This window comes from Sinocyclocheilus anshuiensis, unplaced genomic scaffold (assembly GCF_001515605.1).
Source record: "Sinocyclocheilus anshuiensis isolate Anshui unplaced genomic scaffold, SAMN03320099.WGS_v1.1 scaffold356, whole genome shotgun sequence".
Classification (NCBI taxonomy): domain Eukaryota; kingdom Metazoa; phylum Chordata; class Actinopteri; order Cypriniformes; family Cyprinidae; genus Sinocyclocheilus; species Sinocyclocheilus anshuiensis.
In genome coordinates this window covers 1,081,911-1,103,878 of record NW_015554097.1, presented here as the reverse complement: position 1 = coordinate 1,103,878, position 21,968 = coordinate 1,081,911, and the positions used below count along the sequence as shown (strand labels likewise).

Below are 21,968 nucleotides of genomic sequence, written 5' to 3'. Positions count from 1 at the left end.
GTGGATATAACATTTGATTTTTATATACATAATTCCATTAATTCCATTATAAACATATTCCATTAATTAATGAAATATTACAATATAAAATACGTTTAAACATTACAATTTAAAACCTATTAAAACAGAAAAAATATATAATTGCAATTTATTCTTTTGATGGGAAAGCTGAATTTACATCAGCCATTACTCCAGTCTTCAGTGTCACATGATCCTTCAGAAATCATCTAATATGCTGATATGACAGTTTTGCTGCTTAATATTTTTGTGGAAGCTGTCATCATTTTTTTTTCCTTTGATGAATAGAATGTTCAAAAGAACAACAACTATTTAAAACAAAATTGTCCTGTAAGATTATAAATTTCGACCAGTTTAATGTGGACTTGCTCAATAAAAGTGTCCATCAAACATTTTCCTTTCCTAGAATAATTGAGAAAATTCCATTCCACAGCAAGGTTCCTAACAACAGAAATACATGTCATTAAAACTCACCCACTCTAGCAGTCAGTGGCACTGCTCTGAACTTGACAGACACATCAGCAAAAATTCCTCCAATACGCGTTACATTGATAATAGGTCCGATGTAGTACTCGGGTATGCTCACTGCTGGGGAAGACAACTGTAGCACCCCAAAAGCATCATCTCTGGCCTCTATAATGATCTGGGCAACTGTGGTGTTCCGTGGGCCAAGTCGAGGGGAAAGAGCAACTGGAAAACCAACAATTATTCTAAGTACACATCATGGTTTTTTTTTTTAATGCAGTATTGATTTGTGCATTTCATAGATAATAATTCAAAACACCTTCCAAGTGACTTTTACCTGGTCTGGGTTGAAGCCCTTCAACCAAAGTGACGTTGACAAGTTCCAAAAATACAGATTCCGCCCTCTCCGGCTCCTCATCTTCAAGTACCCTCAAGGTCACATTTACTTCACTCTGATTAGCAGAGAACATCACAGACTCCACAACAGGCACAAAGTCATTCCCTGCACTGGCCCGACCCACTCCTGGTGTGCTATATGGAGCTGTATCAGTGCCCCTCAATGTTCGATATGTCACTCGCACCCTTCCCATTAAGCCCTTTCTTCTCTGTATGGTCAGGGTGATGACAGCATTTGCTTCTGGCACACGAATTGGTCTGCTGATTTCATAGAACACAAAAAGTCCATAAGGGTCGTCACTGGCCAATACAGTCAGCATGGCAGTAGTTTCCTTCCCGAGTCGACCATGAGAAACATTAGAGAGGCGGACTCTGAAGCTCTTGTCAAGTTCTGGAATATCATCTTGGGAAATCAGTAGGTAGATGCTTCCAATAGTCTGGCCCACCTCAAAGGTCACATTCCCAGATCTATAAACAAGCTCTCCCTCTGAATTAGCATCTGCCTCCCAATACACTTTCACACTGGACAGAGCACCAAAAGTATGAATCACCTGAGAAAAGCATGAAACTTACTCATATTAAACATTAGCATTTCTCTCATCTGTACAATTTGTTTTCATGTTGGTTTCAATAAATGTTTATTTTTTATTTATTTATTTTTAACTTAACGGCTCTTAAAATGCATATTTCCGAAGGGTCATGTGACACTGAAGACTGGTGTAATGAATGCTTTGCCATCACAGGAATAAAATAAATTTTAAAATAAAAAACAGCTTATTTAAATTTGAATAATATTTCACAACAATACTGTTTTAATGTAATTTTGATTAAATAAATGCAGGCTTGCTGAGCATGCAACCTCTTTCAAAACCCAACGACAGTGAACATATTTTTTTTCAAGATCTGGTCTATGATATTATTTCTGCATGTTTATTGTACAACATGACTTCAGGTTTTTCAAATATTGTTTGCATATTCAAATATCGATTTTTGTTTCTAAGGAATAATTCTAAAAGATCCCATCCCATTTAATAATTATATGTTTGTAACATATAAATGCATTTTTAAGTTTTTTTTTTTTTTTTTTTTTTATAAATTAGCTGGGACAAAAGAATTGATGATGATCCATGTTCATTAGTTTAGAACTGACCTGCAGTACTACAGTACTCCTGCCCTCCTCAGGCTCTGTGCCATTCACAGTCAGAGAGTCGGCACTGAACTGGAAGATGCCATGAGCCTCATCAGAAGCAGCTATGGTCACAATGATACGACTATGATCTTATTTCTGCATGTTTATTGGACAACATGACTTCAGGTTTTTCAACTATTGTTTGCATATTCAAATATCGATTTTTGTTTCTAAGGAATAATTCTAAAAGATCCCATCCCATTTAATAATTATATGTTTGTAACATATAAATGCATTTTTAAGTTTTTTTTTTTTTTTTTTTTATAAATTCATAGCTGGGACAAAAGAATTGATGATGATCCATGTTCATTAGTTTAGAACTGACCTGCAGTACTACAGTACTCCTGCCCTCCTCAGGCTCTGTGCCATTCACAGTCAGAGAGTCGGCACTGAACTGGAAGATGCCATGAGCCTCATCAGAAGCAGCTATGGTCACAATGATACGAGCAGCAGCACCGAGGTTAGCTTCGGAGCAAAACATTTTTTAAATCATTATTCAAGCTATAATATAAAAGAAACTAAGTAGACTCCTATTTTTACTGCTACTACTACTTTTAAACACTTCCTAAAGAAGGGCCAAGACGTGTCACAGAGGTGAACTGTGACATTTTCAAATCATCATTTACCCCTACTGGCCTCCCCTAAACATGAAGGCTATTTGCTTTTCCCACGTCTCTCCTGGTACTACTCGCAGGCCTTAGTACTATGTAAACAGCTTGGCAGAAATCAGGGTCTACAATCCAGAGTCTGGGGATTTGACCGTTATGGGTGGCTCTTAAACTTAACAACTTTAATCTAGGACTTACAAAATAAAGCTTGTGTAAGGGGCGACCTCAATTACGCAATAAATCAACAAAATAAAGAAAAACAAAAAGCACAGTAAAATGCCAAAAGCAGGAGCAATTCAAGCAGTTAGGAAATAATAAAAACAAATAAAAACTCTTTTGTTCGACCTGAAGGGAACTTTGACAATATTAAGAGGCACTTTAGGTTTACAGTATATATAGTCAAACTGGTATTTTTTTCCCCCACAGCATCCAGTCTGGTATTACAGCGAATAATGTAAATAAGGAAAAAGCAAACTGTGGGAGAAAAATAACATGACAAAAAGAATCTTACCATGATGATAGTGAAAGGATGGAATTAAGAAGTCAGTGTCACTCTCGCCATTTCCACTGCCTTCACTTGCAAAAAACGGATCCACTTAAGAAGCACACAGGAGCCAGGCAGGAACAGACAGGAATCACACATAGTGCATATTGAAATCATACAGAGTGCTCCATAATCATGCCCAAACAGCATGAATGGAGCCCATAGGAGACAGTGCATGCGGAAACAGTGAAAGAAAAATCAGGAAGATAAAAGCGAGGACACTCTGAAAGTTTTTAACTGCTTTCTTACCTCCTCCATTTGGATTATAGAGGTCCACTCTGAAGACTTTGTCCAACTCCGGGACCAAGTTGTCTATAATAGTCACATTGATGTACTTAAATCTCTCGCCAGGCAAGAAGTCTAGAAATCCCTCTGTGTCCTGTCAGAAAATGGAAAGGAATTGTGTCGTTTTAATATACAAAGGAATTTCATTAGGGGATCTTGGTAGTGAAAAATGACTCTCTTTTTGCTGAACCGTATAAGAGAGCAAATACCAAAAACATACACACGGTCCAAAAATTTGAGGTCAATAAGATTCTGTAATGTTGTCAAAAATACAGTAAAAACAGTAATATTGTGAAATATTATTACAATTTAAAATAAGATTTCTAATTTTAGTAGGTTTTTATATTTAAATTTGAATTTATTCCTGTGATAGCAAAGCTGTCACATGATCCTTCAGTAATCATTCTAATATGCTGATTTGGTGCTCAAAAAAAAAAAGAAAAAATTATTATCAGTTGAAAATAGTTGTGCTTCTTATTTTATAAATTTTTTTTTGTCAGGAGTCCTTGATTCCCCCCCAAAAAATATGTTCAACAGCTGTTGGTACCTCGTAGTCCTCTGAACCAGCAGCTGTGAATGGAGACGTGCGATAGCCCACCATCACCCTTCCCAGCAGTCCTTGTGCTCTGGCCACCAGCAGACTGACCACACCAGTCTCCTCTTGAACAGTCACATGGGCTTCCTCCAGTGCAGGTCTGATCATACCCACAGGCACTGGGGTAGCTTGAAATTGCAGCAGGCCTGAAATTACATTAATAACCAGTCAATTACGACATCTGGCTGCATAAATGAAGCAATGTTGCTAAAATAATAAAAACATATAAATATACCAATGTACCATATGGATGATCGCTGGCTTTGACTGTAATGCTGTTGATGGCATTGTTTGGGTCAATGCTGGCTCCACTGGGAGTAGAACCTGGTTTCCCATCACCTGATTCAGCTGACACCAGCCTAACCTGGAAGTGCTCGTCAACCTCAGGCAGGTCATCATTTAGAACCAGCAGGTTTAAAACCTGGGAGACAAGAGACATCAAATATGAAGGCATTTATGAGTGAGGCTTTGCCATTACTTACACATGAATTTACACCATCAATTAAACAAAGTGGCTAAAACCACCACCGGATGGAGCCATATATTAACAGTTTGGCTGTAATACAGCGTTAATAAAAATGGGTATATATAAAGACATCAACTACATTCATTAATGCAAACGTATTTATATACATATACAGTCATCATGTGAACAGATGTTGTCCAGCCATTACACAATAATAACAATATTATAACATTCCCCCATAATTGGTGGTCCTATGGCCATTAATAATAACTGCTTGACAGGTCGATCCTGTTACCTCAGAGCGCTGGCCTGGCAAGAAATGGATGGAGCCTGTAGCACTGGCAAAGTCTGAGGCATTTAACGAGTCTGCGGGTGAATCAACCTGAGTGACGGTGTAGTTTACATAGACATGATCCAGGGCGCTCTACACAGGAGATCATTGAGCCTTCTTCAGATATCTGATAAAGAAAGGATAAAGGTTGCTGTAAGCCAACTATAGCACAACAAAATTAACTTCAGCATCTTTTAACATAATTACTGTAACCATTCAGAATTTTAGATGTTGTTGGGTTATAAACTCAGACTGAGAAACAGTTTTGAGTTACATGATCATTAAACTGTTTACAGTGTTTACATTTCACTTAACTGGTTAAATGGAAAGGAAATTAGTTACTAAATGTGTAGCGCTAAAGTGCTTTTTTCCTGCTTCTAATTGCTGAGACTGAGAGCATAAGAGAAAGCACGTGTGCTATTGTGTCTTTTCTGTCATTAGTTGAGAGGTCTTCCTCTAAAGGAATTCACTGACCATCTGTCTTGTTAATCGAACAAGCCATTGGAGATGCCATGCATCCAATCTCCTTGAAGAGAAGAATGCACGCTCCATCCATCCAGGTGTGAAGACATATTAAATATACGTGAAGACATCTCACAGCTAGGGGTCATGTTATGTGCTTTCGGAGGGGAGGTTAACCAAACACTGACAAAGAAGCAACTTGGGTACTTGATCAAATAATACGGTTAGATGTTAACTCATTAGACCTTAATTGTGCTGGTCAGAAGGCTATCTGTGCAGCAACATTATAGATTTCTAAATAAAATAACATAGATTTTTATAATAAAATAATACAAAAAAAAACCTACATCTGGTATGCAGGAACCAGTAAAGCCGAAAAGTCCATTGGCATTATCACTCTTCATGACTTTGAGGATGGCGGTCGGTCTGGGCATCGGCAGACGGGCTCCACCTTGAACTGCCACCAGTTGTAGGTAGAAAATCTCCTCACCCTCCTCTTCTTGATCGTCCCGTACTTCGACCAAAAATGACTTCAGTTTCTCCTCCTGCCTGTATGTCAGGTACCCTGACACATTGTGGAGGTCATTCTCGGCTGGTTGGTTGTGGAGCTCGTGAATCTCGGAGCAGCTGAGCCAGCTGGAGTACAGCCGGAGGTCTTGTAGAAGACCAGTGAAGCGCTGTTCACCATCTGGGTTGGAACCGATCCTAATAGGCGCAGCATCTGAATGGAAGAATTCAATGCAAGGCGTTAGGATGGATGGATGGTGTGGCTTTTTGGGTAAACATCTGGGCTTGCAACCCTAATGGTTATGTTTAAACCTCAGAAGATCTTATGATAGAACGTTACGCCAGGATGCTTCAGATGGATGGATTTCTGAAGATAACGTGTGAGGTCTTTGCCACAGAATACGATGCTAAAGCGTTGTACAGTAGGTTACTGTGTTAACGTTTGGTAGCTAAGGTGTTCCATTTTTAGAGTGTTTCTTAACAAAGCTAGAGTGTTCTGAGTGGTTTTCTAGGTGACTACTTACTGGTCAATGTCAGAAAAGCGTTGTCCCTAAATATAGCTTAAAAATAGTCTATGTAAGTCTAAAGGACTTTTTTCTCTTCCTTTTCACCAAGTCAGTTAAGTTGGATTACTTTAAGTAACTTAAAATTAATAGCACACCTCTACTTTGAGCAACAAAAAAAGAGAGAATAAACTTATACCAAGGTGTAAAAAAATAAAATAAAATGCACATCTCTTAAAATCTCAAAAATGTTTAGGATTATTATATCACATTATATTATGACCCTAAGTGGTGTCTGTAGCGGACCTTGATGCTATAAAGGGTTGTAATTGGTTGCCATGTTGTTAATATGGGGTAGAGCTAAGGTGTTCTGAGCGGCTTTAGGTTGTTTCTATGCAAATATTAGAGTGTTTTACGAGGTGGCTTCTTACTGGTCAAAGTAAAAAAAGCTTGGCCCCTTGGTTTTTCCTTCAATGTAAGTTTTCCTCTTTCATTTCACCAGGTGATTACTTAGAAAAGTAATAGCACACCTCTCCTCAATCAGACACACAATTTGAGGGATCACTCATGCCTCTATCTATCTATCTATCTATCTATCTATCTCTCTGTCTGTCTGTCTATCTATCTATCTATCTAGTCTAATTTACAGTTTTTTTCCCTAATCTCTTTTAATTGGCTAAGAAAATCAAATACACTGCTGGACAATAACCTTTTGTATTAGGGCTGCACGATAAATCGCATGCGATATTTAATGCGCATCTTGTCAGAAAGCCAGTTCTGTAATCAGCGGTAAATCTCCATCACCTGCGGGCTTTCACATTGAGCAGCATTAACTACACAGAGCCGTTGTTCACTGACGAGCTGCGCAAAAAATCGCGCGAATATGAACGTGGTTTTGCGCAGCTCGTCAGTGAACAACGGCTCTGTGTAGTTAATGCTGCTCAATGTGAAAGCCCGCAGGTGATGGAGATTTACCGCTGATTACAGAACCGTCTTTACTGACAAGATGCGCATTAAATATCACATGCGATTTATCGTGCAGCCCTATTTTGTATTCTATTATATTTTCCTTATGACAATTTTATGATTGTTTTATATACTACAAACACTTTTTCCATTTTTATCACATAATAAGGCAGAAAATATAGTTTATACGTCACTTAGCACTTATATTCATATGCTTTATTTATTTATTACCTGAAGATGACTTAAACACATAACCCATATACTGTCGCAATCGTGTGTTTTTTGTCTTCACGTTTCATCAGTCAAAACGTTTCTGCTTTTTATTCAGCTTAGCTACAACCATAGCCGGATGCCTTTGTCCATATTAGGGATTTCCTGCACACGTCATAAGTAATTACTTCTATAAGTTTTTACTTCTATGAGGTCGTTTTGGACTTTCAGTGCGAGAGTGCCCTGCAGCTTTGAGTATGAATGAAACATACACTGCAGAAGAGTGTTCAGCGCTCCATAATATTCACATTGTTTTGGATATGAATAAAACGTTGGGTCATGCAAAGACCATCTTGTCTCTTTGAATTTAAATCCAGATTTATTCACACTGGCCCTTGAAAACCTCTACATGAACCGAAAAAAAAACAACCTCTGCTTGCCCTAGAAAAGTGCGGGGGATGAATTTACGTTAATTTAAAAGTGCAGGAGATGTGTCCCCCGTGTATTCTACGCCCATGTGTTGCATAATAAATGTAGTGTACATAATCTCTACTGCAGGACTGAAAAAGAACACGCAATGAGGCTAAGAAACAGGACTGTACTCAAAGCAGTGTATTCAAGCAAGCACTGTCTGACCCAGCTAACAACACATAATAGTGAAATGTCTTTGGAGAAACACAATGTCGTGACATATCTGTGTCCCTTACAATCACCATTGACATAGCCTTCTTAGTGGGTCAAGATAACTCATTATATGAGCAGGTGGGCAAGAGGAACATTTTCTATGATGTGACAGCGGTGAAATTGGAATAAAAAGGGTGGAGTTCATTTTCATTGGTTACACCAGCTTAAAGCAGTAACCTCCTGACCACCAGAGAGACATTCAAAGGCACACAACTGTACAAATTGAGGAAATACGCTTCATGGAGCCCAAACAAGAACATTTAACAAAGGCCGCAATCACCAGTAAAGCTAACAAAAAGAGACAATCTCAGATATCCATGCAGTTAATGTGTACATTCACTTGACTGAAAATTGTATAAGAGATGTCAAGAAAGTCTTAGTAGGGGCTCTATTGTTTTCAGAGAGAGAGAGAGAGAGAGAGAGAGAGAGAGAGAGAGAGAGAGTACGCCGGCTGCCTTTATGTGCTGCTAACAATGTTCAGTGGCCCAGTGTTCAGTCAAGCATATCTTCCTGTGAAAAGCTAAACAATAGCATAGGGCTCTCACAAGACAAGATATGGGCCACAAGAATAGGTGAGGAACCACATCTCATTGCTTGACCAATATAAGCATGAGGAATTTGTCTTTAAGAGGAACTCCAAATGGACTACTATGGCAGCTGTGATTTCCTAATTTGTAGTGCAGTTGTTAAAAGGCTAAACTATGGGGTGCTGAAATAAATTAAAAAAAGGTTTTGATCCTAATGATGTGAAATGTTGAGAACGATTTTAATAAATAAATTTTACCAAAGAGCAAAAAAACTCAATCCTTGAAATACATTTTCTGTGTATCCAAAAAAAGGATAGACCCTTTTTTTTTTTGGTAGCATAGTATATTTTTATACTGATCTTAATCAATAAATAGATATCATTTAAATAATACAATTTGTAATAATAATAATAATAATAATAATATATAAATCAATTATCAATTAATTAATTATAACAATTATAATGTATGCTTTATAGTTATGTATATATTATATTAATTTATACATAATAACACATCATAAATGCACTATAAATGAATTTATTTACACATTCATGCTATTTTTATATAATAAAAATTATGAAATATATAAAATATATATAAAGTATTACTATAAATGTATTTTATATACACTCAACTAAACTAAAAGTAGAATAAAAATCAAAGTCAAAAATCTCGATCCCTAAATATGGCTTAGGTTCCAAGTCTTTGAGACTTTTCCCCTTTCATTGTCTATCAGGTGGTGATGATGATGATGATTATAATAATAATTTATATACTCAACATTTATATATACTTAAAATTTTATAATCAATATTTATGTGGGACATATGCATATTTGGGACAAATGACAACTTTTGCAGTCCAAATTTACATTGTTTTAAAAAAGACAAACTTTACTCACCATTCACAATGGCTTCTCCTTTTAGACTCTTAATCCCCCCAGGGATTGGGCTCCCATCCAGATAAAACTCAATAATTCCATCTTCCACAGCGATGACAACATGAACCCATGTATTATCCTCTACAAATTTAGTTGCAGTAGCTCGTGCCACCTGTGTGCTGTTAGATCCTATGGTTGTGTAATGAAGCATAACAGTAACGTAGGACTCATTAGTCTGGACCTGAACTCCGTAATAGATAGTTCCATTCTTGTTGCCTTTAGAAACAATAAATCCATCTGTATTAGGCCTGGACATCAGCCAGACTGACAGGGTAAAGTTAGCCAGGTTCACTGGAACCTGCAGATGGGTTTCTGCACTGATGGATCCATAAGCTCCTGGAAGTCCAGAGAAGAAGAACGCATCAATGCCAGCATGGCGTCTTCTGGCATGTGGTCGGAGCTCTACAGCCTGAGGAAATGAGGCCATCAATGTCAAGTCTTCCATGGGTGGGAGACCATGTGGGAAAGCTCCTGACAGGATTTCCCAGGCCAAACGCACATCTCCGAATGTGCCTTGCTGACGAAGTATGTTGAAGGATGTGACATCCAACATGTCACTGACTGACAAGACGTCCTCTGCTACCTCATGCTCCAGACTCTCAGGGGCAATAGCAAAAACTCCAAATGGGTCGTCATTGAAAGGAATGAGAACGGATGCATTGAGGTCTTTCTTTGCCAGTTTTCCTCCTTCACCAGGATAGCCACCTAAAGACAACATTGTTTCAAATGTAACTGATGTAATAAATATGCACTTAAAAACTAACTTTAAAGCTTAAAGACCTCATGGAATAAGTGCAGCTTCCTTTTCTGTGGTGAAGTACTTGCTGTTAAAACAGGAACTCTGCATACTTTTCGAGAAAGATCATTACAATTTTTTTAATAATTGGTTTTAGTTAGGTTACAGTCTTGAAAAACAGTTTGCTACTTAGTTGATTTCAGGTGGTATTATGGGGAGGGACATTCTGAGTGTAGAGAGCATTTGATTGGACAAAAATCTATGTAGTGCATTATTCATCAATATGTTGGTCCATTTTTCCAAAAGAAGAAAAAAAAGCTTTCGTGAAGCCTTTAAGAATGATTAACTAAACCCAGTGGCCGCTGATATTGACTTTACCTGAGACGTTCATAAGTCTGAGCTCATAAAACTCATTGAACTCTGGGAGCTTGTCTGAGATGGCTTCAAGAACAATAGGCTTCGCCTTCTCCCCTGTACGAAATACTATAGAACCAGATGTGTTCAGAAATTCTTGGTGAGGTTCAAGGGGGGTGTCATTGGCGAACAGCTGCCAGTATATTGTGACATTACCAAAGTGTCCTCTGTCTCGAAGAACACTGGAGAAACAAAAGGAAACATGAGTTCACAGAGAGTAGAACATGAATACTTCTTTTCTAATACTAAAAGACAGCATTGTTTTATTTGAATCTGCAATGAATCTGCAATGAAATTTACATCTGGTTAGAGAATTGGAGACTCACTAAAAGTTATTGGTTCTTCCCTCCTCCACTGGTTTCTGAGTGGGATCCAGAGAGAATATCCCATTGGCATCGTCACTGGCCTCAATCACCACTGTAGCAGTGTCTTGACCATATACCACTGCATCACCTGACAAGACCCATACAAACACACTTAAGTACAGTATCACTCTCATACTCTCACATTTATTTGGCAGCATTATTGGTCATTCTATCTGTCTTGATATCTGCAAAAATTTATAAAATGAAATAAAACACAACTATTTTAACACACACTACTGTTCAAATATTTGGGGCTGTTAAGATTACAAGAAGTCTCTTATGCTCACTAAGTCTGCATTATTAATTTGATCAGAAGTACAGTAAAAAAAAAATATTACTTCAATTTAAAATGTTTTCTATTTTAAAATACAATTTATTCCTGTGTAATGGCTAAGCTTAATTTTCAGCAGTTATTACTCCAAGCTTCAGTGTCACATGATCCTTCAGGAATCATTCTAATATGTTGATTTGATGATCAAGACACATTTCTTATTACTCTTAATGTCAAACTTTTGAAAGATAATCTATTAGGCGAACAATTATTGGAATTATCTTTGTGACCAAGCCTTTTTTTATATTACATTACAGAATTGCATTGAAAATGTTATCACATTTTTGTGACATAGCACAAATTAGCATGCAATTAAATGATCATAATAAAAGTTCAATCAAGTATAACTCCAGTCAGATTCATTGTGAATAATACAAAAATTTTATTCAGAATCCTTTTCAATTTTCTCATTAATAAATGCTTGCGCTTTCAAATCTGTGGCAGCACATTTGTGTAACATTCACAAATTGTAACTGTCATGCTAAATATCATTCTACATGTAACACTGCTGTAATTGGTACAAATTAACCACAGCAATCATGTTACGCTCTCAAAAGCTCAGCTTTATGTCGTAATAACACCAATGTATCTGAACAAAATCCTTCAGGGTACGTGGTAAAACCTCCAGAGAGACAGCTCTTGGTGGGTTTGCTTTGTGATCTGCAGAAGGACAGTTTTGTAATTAACTTTCTACATTCACCCAACCCTTTTCATGAATGTGTGCGTGTTCCACAATACAAGGATTAGAGAGGGCTTTTGAGAGTCAAGGCCAATCAACAGAGCGCTGTGTGAATCAAAACAAATGTTTAATGGGGTGGATTTATTGGCACTACAGAGCAGAGTTGAAGAGCAGTATTTGTCTTTCAGAGAGGGAATTTAATGAAGCTAATTGGGCAACATAGACAATGCACTTAAAAGTTGGGGATTTGAAGGGCTGGCAAAAGAAGTCACCCAAAATAATGCAGCACAAACCAAAAGGCAATGCATGTTGAATAGGACCCAAAGTTTGCAACATAAAATACTCTGCATATATGGTTAATTGGAAGCTGAGAACGTGACAAACCTGTGGCACTGAAGAGGACTATGTAGAATGGTTCATCTGTCTCTGGTATGTCATCATCTACCACCGCAACAGACATGTTCTTCATCCACTCTCCAAAATCAAAGACGAACATTGAGTCGTTACTCAGTGGAGTGAAGTCTCCTGGTGATGTGTCACCGTACTCAAAACGATACTTCACTATGGTGATAAAGTTAGCTAGCCCAGCTCGCAGAATGATGAAATTGGCCACGCCCCCTTCTCGCACCCTCTGAACCACAGGCTCTATAAAACAATACAAAAGAAGAACAAATTTTGATATTATTTTGATATTGATACAGTGAGCAGCTATATCAGTATAGAAGACTAATAAAACAGCCATAAAATTAAAAATATATATTTTTTTATATTTTTGAAAAAGCCTATGCTTACCAAGGCTGCATTTATAATACAGTAAAAACAGCAATGTTATGAATTATCATTCAAATTTAAAATAACTACTCCATTTTAATATATTTTAAAATGTGATTTATTCCTGTGATGAAAAGGCTGAATTTTCAACAGTCATTACTCCAGTCTTCAGTGTCACATGATCCTACAGAAATCATTCTAATATGCTGATTTGGATCTCAAGAGATATATATATATTATTATTATCAATGTTGAAAACATTTGGTGGAAACCATGATACTTTTTTTCCAGAGTTCTTTCATGAATAGAAAGTTCAAATGTTCATTTATTTCAAATAGTCAATTCTACTCAATGTAATGCATCCATGCTAAATAAATAATTTCGTTAAAAAAAACTTACTGACCCCAAACTTTTGAACAGAATTGTATATAATGAGTTTGTTTCTCATAATTTCATTACTTCTCACAACTGAATGCTGCTTTACAGTATATACCAAAATATGAATTTACAGTCACAGTGTGACTAATTACTTTATTACTCAAAATTTTTTAAACTCAGAGGCAGAAACAGGCTCCGTTGTAACCTTTTATTTTCAAATTAAGATTTACATTGCACTGAATGTCAAACATACCGGCAAAATATATTGGATCATCATTCTCACGAATTCTTAAGCTTGCACTGAGAATGTTTCCTAGTCTCGCTCCACCCATTGTATTCAGAAAGGTGATGGTGAAATTTTCAGTATTCTCTGGGATCTGCATCAAACAAAAAATCATTTGTACTACAGATATGCATCTGCTTTATAAACATAAGTATATACTTATGATATTATGAACTGCTGAAGCTTACCTCATCTGGCATAGAAAATAGGGTGAGGTTTTTCAGGTACTCCCCTTCAGCAAAGACGATCTCACCCTGCACTGGATTGATGTCTCCTGTATAGGTCGGCTCAAGAATCCAGAAGACAGACACGTTCCCAAACCTACCCCTGCTTCTCCCAATGGGGTAGGATGCTATCATACAGAATTATGAGATGTTATAATTTTAAACTTATTCTAAAAGATAAGAAAGTTGAGTGACCCGAAGCTGTAGCTTATAGATCTCCATACCTGACTGAGAATCCATGGCTTTACTTTCATTGATGGTGAAGTCTAGGTCAGGCCTAATGAACTCAATGACCCCAAATGGGTCATCACTCCAACGCACGGTAATGTTGACCTGCCTTCGGTTGCCAAGGCGACTAACTGGCGTGCTGTGGCTACTAAGGACCACTGAGAATGTCTCGTCTAGCTAAAGTCAAAACATCAGACAATCATTTAGAAGTCAGGTTTGCTTACATTTTGAATTTCCAAACATGAAGTGTTAAAGTAATCTAACATTAAGGGAAGTATAAGAAACTATGTAGATCATCTTTTATGTAACACAACGTCAGTTAATCAGAGGACATATTATAATAAACGTTAGTAAGCCTTAATCATACGTACTGAGGACTTACCTCTGGTATCCCATCAGGCTTGGCTACCAGGGCCACCATCACCTCTCTCTCCCCTGGCTGGAACTCTAGGATCCCCGTGGCCCCATAAAACTGAGCATTTCCAGAAGGAATCACTGTATATCTTATGAGCTGGTTTAGTAGCTGCCCCTGCTCTCTGATCACCCTCAGTTCAACCGTTTCCCCCTCCTGCATAGCCAACAAATCATCCAAACATGTCACATTTTTGCATAGTTTCCATGTAATTGCAATGAAAAGATAAATGAATGAAAGGTACATGCTAAACTCCATCTAAAATTTACACATACAGAAATGTCTTATTAGTTAATATTTGTTTTGAATTTATTTGTATTTTCTACATCAAGATTTAAAGTTATAAATAAAATGTTTGTTATATTTTTATGAAAATATAACTGTATACTTTGTAATTTGTTTGTCAATACTCAGTAGTCGTACAGTCTATTTAACAGTCGAATAGTTTAATATTCTATTTAACATTTAATTAATTTGTCAATCTGTATGACTACTGACTATTGATGAGAGACTATATTATACTAATTATACAGGTGACCATTTACAAAGTATACATTTATATTTTCATAAAAAGTATAACTTAAAATCTTGATGTTTAAAATAAAGAAAATATATATAAAATATGAATAAATCAATAAAAAATAATACATTTGTAAATAAATAAGAAAATTAAATCATAAAGTGAATGAATGAATGAATGCCTTACATTGATTAACCAAGGTCCTTTAGAGAGTGGTGAAAACTCAAATACTTCTCCAGGCTCATCGTTCTCCAGAATGACAATTTCTCGCCTGGTGAAACCTGGTTTAAGTATCTGGTTGTCCACATTTGTCCTGTGGAGAAACATGGTGATAATAAGTGACACTGAAAAGTTATATTATTAAAAAGCTGAACAAATCTACTATGATATATTACTGTATGGTAGATTATAATGCACAATCATGTTTTGTTTTAAGCAGTATGGGCAGATTTATATGATATAAAATGCATGATATAAGGAAAAATTATTACCAATATTCTGTGACAAACCATTTGCCAGATTCATATTTTGGATATGTATGAGTGTGGTCACGCTGGAATGTGAAAGTGTCTTAAATTGCTTGGCCTAAGGCCTCTTGGATATGCTGATTTGACAAGTCATGTTTTAGAGCAACCCACTATCCTCCCTTCTCAGCAGGGGTCTTGTGTATAAACTGAGCTTCGCTTGGTCTGAGCCAGCACTGATGGCTTCAGATAATTAGTAAAATGGCAGACAAAGAGCTTGCGGGAGAAGTGTTTCAAATAAATGCATTCAGAGGATGTGCTGCATGCATACAAACACTGATGTGTTTACAGGACAGGATAAAGGAACTCCGTAAATGAGGTGCTAAATGAGTACAAGCAGTGTTTGCCTGCATCCAAGTGCAGTCACCCCCAACATATACAAACACACTCTTACTATTCATTTCACACACCCAGATAAAGAGACATACCCCATCGAAACGTTAAGACAAAGCCCTGAAAGTTCAGAGTGGATGCTTTTCCACATAAAGAGTTGATTCACAGCACACAATAAGGCACAGTCTTTCAAGTAAGCACTTACCTGAAGTACACTACAAAGCGAGCGGTTTCTACCCTGTGAAGGGAGGACAAAGAGTGTCCCAGCACAATGATTACAAGATAATTCCCAGATTAAAGGAAACAGCTGAAAGGAGTCATCAGGTAAAACTTCAGAAAGGAACCAACACTTCGATCCACTGTAGACTATAGTGGATCCAAAAAGTATTTGGACTTGATCACAATTTGAAACATCTCAATGTCTTTATAACAAGTTAAACAGACCTGTCTAACGTAAGAATGACGGTCTCATTAATCTCTGGTATGCTGTCAGTCATTACAGTGATGTTAATCACTGCTTCACTTTGTCCTGAGAGGAACTTGACCGATCCAGTGAAAGGTGAAATGTCACCCACAGTCACATCATCTCTGTTCTCTCCAGCGGGCCGCAGACTCCAGAAGACCACTGCCTGGCCATCCGTCCCATCTCGCCTCAGCTCAATAGTTATCTAGAGGAAGGAAAAAATAATTTTGCCAATGATTTCTCCAGCCAATTGTACAGTAGGGCACAAAAGTCTGAGACCACATTGAAAATTTGGGAATTTTCTGAAATCAAACACCAAAATAAATAGGATTAAATTGAGTAAATTTAGGATTTTGAAAATGTAACGAAAAAACTGTCTGTGAGATTGTTGTATACCAAGCTGGTATTTGAATCTTCTGGTTCCAGAACCACCACTGTCTGATTACTGGTGAAGCCAATTTCTCCATTAGCAATATCCGGTGTGATGACCAGAGAGATGTTCAGAGCTCCTCCAAAGCGAGGACTCACAGATGGGATTTGTGGAGAGATGTTCACCAACTGCACACTGTCCAACTAATGAGAGACATGAATCCATTACCTGTTAATACACCTGGTTGTAACAATTTCAATAGGAAAGCACACAACAATTCACTTAAAGCGCCAATCCATGTTTGTGATACTAAGGAAGAAAAAAAAACATTTTATAAAACAATGAGCAACTCTGCCTGTCACACAAGCACTTCACATGCTTCGCCATCCTCTTCTGAGATGCTATGAGAGCATGTTTGCTGCCTTTCAAGGGTTCTTGTATTGCTTGTCTGCACCGCTTAATCAACAAAGCAACACAAATCCCATGACAACAAGCCAGAAGTCTTATATTGTTTAGGTTTTTGAAAGAATTCTCTTCAGCATTTATATAATTAGAAATAGAGTAAAAAGAGTAATATTGTGAACTATTTTAACAATAACTGTTTTCTGTTTGAATATACAGTATGTTGAAATATATTTTAACCCAGTGATTTAATTTTCAGCACCATTACTCCAATCTTCAGTGTCACATGATCCTTCAGAAATCATTCTAATATGCTGATTTGCTGCTCAAGAAACATTTCTTATTATTACAGTGTTGAACAGTTTTGCTGCCTAATATTTTTTTAGGATTATTTAATCAACAGAAAGCTTAAAACATGGCATTTATTTGAAATACTAATCTTTTGTAACATTATAAAAGTCTTTACTGTCACTTTTGATCAATTTAGTGCAGCCATGATAAATAAAACACTTTTTTTAATAACAACTTTTGAACTGCAGTCTATACCATCACAACATTGCTATATAATTAACAAAAACTGATGATGTCAACCTCAACTTGAATCAATTAAAAAAAGAAATTGAAAACACTTTCATAATTAAAGTTATTACTTTTTATACAGATATTTTTAACTACAGAGTATTCGAGCTATATATATTTGATCAGTATATGCATTTCTCAACATTGTCAAAAAATTATTTGAGTAATGTATCCTACCTGAATGAGGAAATGAGCCCCGTTCTGCAAGAAGGCATCATTGTGGATGGGCAAGATTAGCCGAGCTCGTGTCTGACCGGAACTGAACAGCACACTGGTGACACTTGTTCCATTCAGCACCCCATCCCTGGCTCATGATGGGTCCAGTGGTCTTGCAGGTATGTACAGGGCAGTTAGCGTAAGCCGTACCTCTCCCATGGTCCCCCCTTCTCGGAGGAAACTAAATGACAGGAAGCGTCCCTCTGGTTGACTCTGAATACTTTGATTCTCTCTTGGATGAAAGCCAAATTGACCATAGACATCATCACTGTCCTGAATGAAGAACACCATCTGTGAAGGAAGAACAACATATTCAGGTTCCTTACAGGAAGGTTACGGACGATTACCTTAAACACTAATTTCAATCACTCATCTTTCAGTTTGTTTCAGCAAGCAAACATACAGTAATGCACTTACAAAGAAAGTCTATGGGGCAAGAAGTTGCTTCAGAATAAACATTAACATAAATAATGTTTTGGAAGTATGTGGTACATAAAAGAAGATATATAATGATCTTTAAAAAAGCATCATATGACCCCTTTAAGGATTACACATTGGTATTGCACAACTAGAGGTTCATTCTGCTAATACAGTAGTCCTACTGCCAAAAAGAGGATTTAGACAATTTCAAAGCTCAAGTACTGCTTATGTTACGCTCACATGAAGCTGTTTTTGAATGGAAAAATATAAACTATTTAACAAAATTACAAGCCCTTTTTTGTTAAAGTGCACATTTCTGTACACTTGCACAAAACATTTATACATTTCTGACATTTCAAACTCTCTGAATTGTCTTGCCCCAAAGATTTCCAATGAAAACAAATTTCTGTAAACATGAGTTTTCTTTTTGTTTCCTAACTCCAACCATAACATTGAGGAGAGAGTAGCAGATGCTTTTAATAGAGAAGAACATTTGCAACCGAAGCACTGCTTTAAAAATCAGTTTCCTCTTGTGATGAACTCTAAAATAATTAATCTTTTCCTCTCTATTTAGAATCCTGCAAAGCCACAGCAATAAACTAATTTCACCATTCGTCACAGTGAAGGTAACATTGGACTATCCGTGTAAAACTTACAGTGAACTAATCTTAGAAAGCTCTTCTCTTTCATTAGACATCACAAGAGTGTAAAAATAGCATTCATGAGCTAGTTCATGACTCTGTTATTTACCCAAGCCTCATCAGACCAAGGCACAAGACCTCTTTAAATATTTGTAGTACTGCAATTTTGGGATTTTTTTTCAGTGAATTTAGGAACAGTTGACACGAATAAGCTCTTCACAGTAAATCTTCACACATTCTGCAGAGTCAGTTCAGCTATCAAACTTATGCTCACAGTAATGGCTAATTGATGGGTTTAAACATAAACTCAGGTCGGATTTATCCACTCCTTTTACACATAATCAAACTTGCAACAGACAAGTTATAAAGAGAACACACAGCCACCCACAGGCTCTGCTGCGTTCTATTTTGTACTGGGACCACATGAAGGGAACACCCAAGTGACACTCGATGTAACCAGCAGTCTGATGCTGCTGCTGTGCCAGAGACACATGTGTCTCATTTTACACCACATCCGCTTAAACGGACTAAGTGCTGCCCAGATGGTAACTAAGAACCAGTTCTGATCTGGGAACTTCCTCTTTGACAAAGGGTATGAGCCAGAGTAAGACAACAACCTCCCGGGATGTCTCACCACAAGCCTACGAGTGAGGTCCAAAAGGGATCTGCTACCACGGATGCCTGAAACTAAGCATAAAAGTCTAGAATACCATCAAAGTGGGTGACATGTGAACATGTAAGACAACCAGTGCCCAGGCACATTATGAATCATAACATTTTCCTTCCAAAAATTAAAGAGAGTGCTTCAAGCTGTCATCAACGTCAACTTGCACTTTCATCTTTCATAACTAAATCCATCTCAGAACTGAGCCACCACCGATCTGTGATCTGCAATCCAAACACATTCTCTAAATGCATTAACTAAAAACCAAGCACATGCCAAGCACTCACTTCCATCGGCTCATCCACTTCAGCCCCTCCTTCTACAGATCCAGGGATCAGTCTGAGGACGAAGGCTTCGGCCTCTTCAGGGAAGTTGTCCTGAGTGATGTTTAAAGGCAGTACAGCATTCATCTGGCCCTCAGCAAACCTCAGGGTACCTGATGTAGGGTTAAGGTCAGCAGAGACTGGAGTCCTATCCGTGGAGTTTCTTGTTATATTCCACCTAACTGAAACAGCTCCACGAGTTCCTCCGTTCCTCACAATGATGATGCCTTCATATCTGAGACAGAGAAACACAGATAAGAGATACTGCATACTGTAGATAACCATAAAAAAAACATATTTCACTCAGAATGGCCACCACCAATTAGAATCGCACTCAATAAATGTTAAAACGAGACTAGGATGACCAGTTATCATTGTCAAGTAATGTATCTGTCTATCTGTCCTCACTGAACGTGAAAAGCCACACAAGAAGATAGAATTCCAGCCGAAAACATAAGTATTTTTGCAGTCATTATAATTTATATTTTACGTATTTTTTATACACACTACTGTTAAAAGGTTTGGGGTCAGTAAGTTAATACTATTATTCAGCAAGGATGCATTAAATTGATCAAAAGTGATAAGTGACAAGTGAAAAGTAAAGTCATTTATAATGTTACAAAAAACTATTTCAAATACAGTTCTGTTCTTTTGATATTTTAAGAGGCATGACCGTTTTCAACACTGACATAAGAAATGCAGCAAATCAGCAGGATAATTTCGGTAGGATCATGTGACCCCTAGTGAAAAAAAAGTATACCAAGTATACTTGCAGCCAGACTAATTGTCAGTATACTTCAAGTGTGTTAATGATTAGTTAACTTGAAGTGTGCTATTTTGGAACAACTATTTTTGTACTAAGTGTATTTTAGTTTTTTTTTTTAATCCATATTAAGAAAGCCTACTATAACTAGAACTTTCAAGACCCAGCTCGTATTCTTCTGAAGCATAATGACTCTGAATCAAAAGCAAACTGAAATGTAATATGTTATTCATTCTGCCAATACAGTCTGAATCAAAAATGGTGGCACACTACATTACATCAAACATCACTGATCCTTGGATATCATGATGTAATTCATGTGGTGTGAAAGAACTAGTATTTGTCTGGGCTGTGTATGCATGAGTTGATCAATGTTCAGATTTAAATTTCATTCTAAAATATTGTACTGCTTCAGAAGACCCGTTTGTGCTGCTACAATTAATCCAAAAATGAAAATATATATATACTTTAAAAAAAATGTGATGGTTTACATCTCGCATAACACTAAAACCCATCAATTAAATCAATGTGAATTCTACTTGCTTCACTTTAGGCTCGTAGTGTTGCAGCCATCTTGTTGCTTTTGACATCCCATCACTCCACGCTGCCTTTGCGCTGAAAACATTGATTTCAAAAACATATGCAAGTATGAGTTTCAAATTAAAAAAACGCGAGGCACAAATATCAGTCTGAAATGGTAAATAACGTTAGCAAAACAGCCATCATAAATGCTCCTCGAGCCGCTTTGTTTACCGGGGCTTCGGCTGCATTAGTAAACTTAATTAGCATCACATGGATATGCTAGATGAACCTGACGAAGCGGATCATAAATAACGATTAAGAAAAAGTTCAAAGTTATTGTAATATAGTGAATGGGCGGGTTTGTCTAACGTTAACTGTTAACGTTAACTTACCTGTTAAATTACCGTAGTTTCTGTGGCGCGAGCATCGGTTAACGTCAGATCTGTCAGCCGTCTTTCTGGTTTAAAAGACAAAAATCACCGGACTTGTTTGTCTGTCTCCGACTGAGAAAAGCACAAAAAAAAAAAGAAAAAAGAAATAGAAATATATATATATATAGTCGCGGGGTGAATGAGAACACAGACTCGGTACTGATAGAAAGAGCCCCGGAGGGTGATTTATTGCCCACACACTGATCACACGTGCTCGGAGGAATGGTGCTCGGTGCCCGTCTCAACGTGGTGCTCGTGGGGTGAAGGGCCGTGGCGC

At 37.3% G+C, this 21,968-nt stretch overlaps 1 protein-coding gene across 1 annotated transcript in view; it reads right to left on the bottom strand.

Moving 5' to 3' along the window:
- The window catches only part of LOC107669515 (G-protein coupled receptor 98-like), a 142,545-nt gene that overhangs the window by 88,900 nt on the left and 31,677 nt on the right, over positions 1-21,968 (bottom strand). Inside the window, 23 exon segments of the mRNA XM_016461784.1 lie at positions 493-708; positions 821-1,430; positions 2,394-2,533; positions 3,188-3,271; positions 3,470-3,590; positions 4,053-4,246; positions 4,344-4,521; positions 4,862-4,991; positions 4,993-5,024; positions 5,707-6,080; positions 9,661-10,404; positions 10,814-11,031; positions 11,176-11,302; positions 12,609-12,869; positions 13,627-13,750; positions 13,845-14,008; positions 14,105-14,285; positions 14,491-14,676; positions 15,227-15,353; positions 16,342-16,565; positions 16,757-16,933; positions 17,889-18,218; positions 19,940-20,210. Of these exon segments, the coding sequence (XP_016317270.1) occupies positions 493-708; positions 821-1,430; positions 2,394-2,533; positions 3,188-3,271; positions 3,470-3,590; positions 4,053-4,246; positions 4,344-4,521; positions 4,862-4,991; positions 4,993-5,024; positions 5,707-6,080; positions 9,661-10,404; positions 10,814-11,031; positions 11,176-11,302; positions 12,609-12,869; positions 13,627-13,750; positions 13,845-14,008; positions 14,105-14,285; positions 14,491-14,676; positions 15,227-15,353; positions 16,342-16,565; positions 16,757-16,933; positions 17,889-18,218; positions 19,940-20,210 (5,213 nt within the window).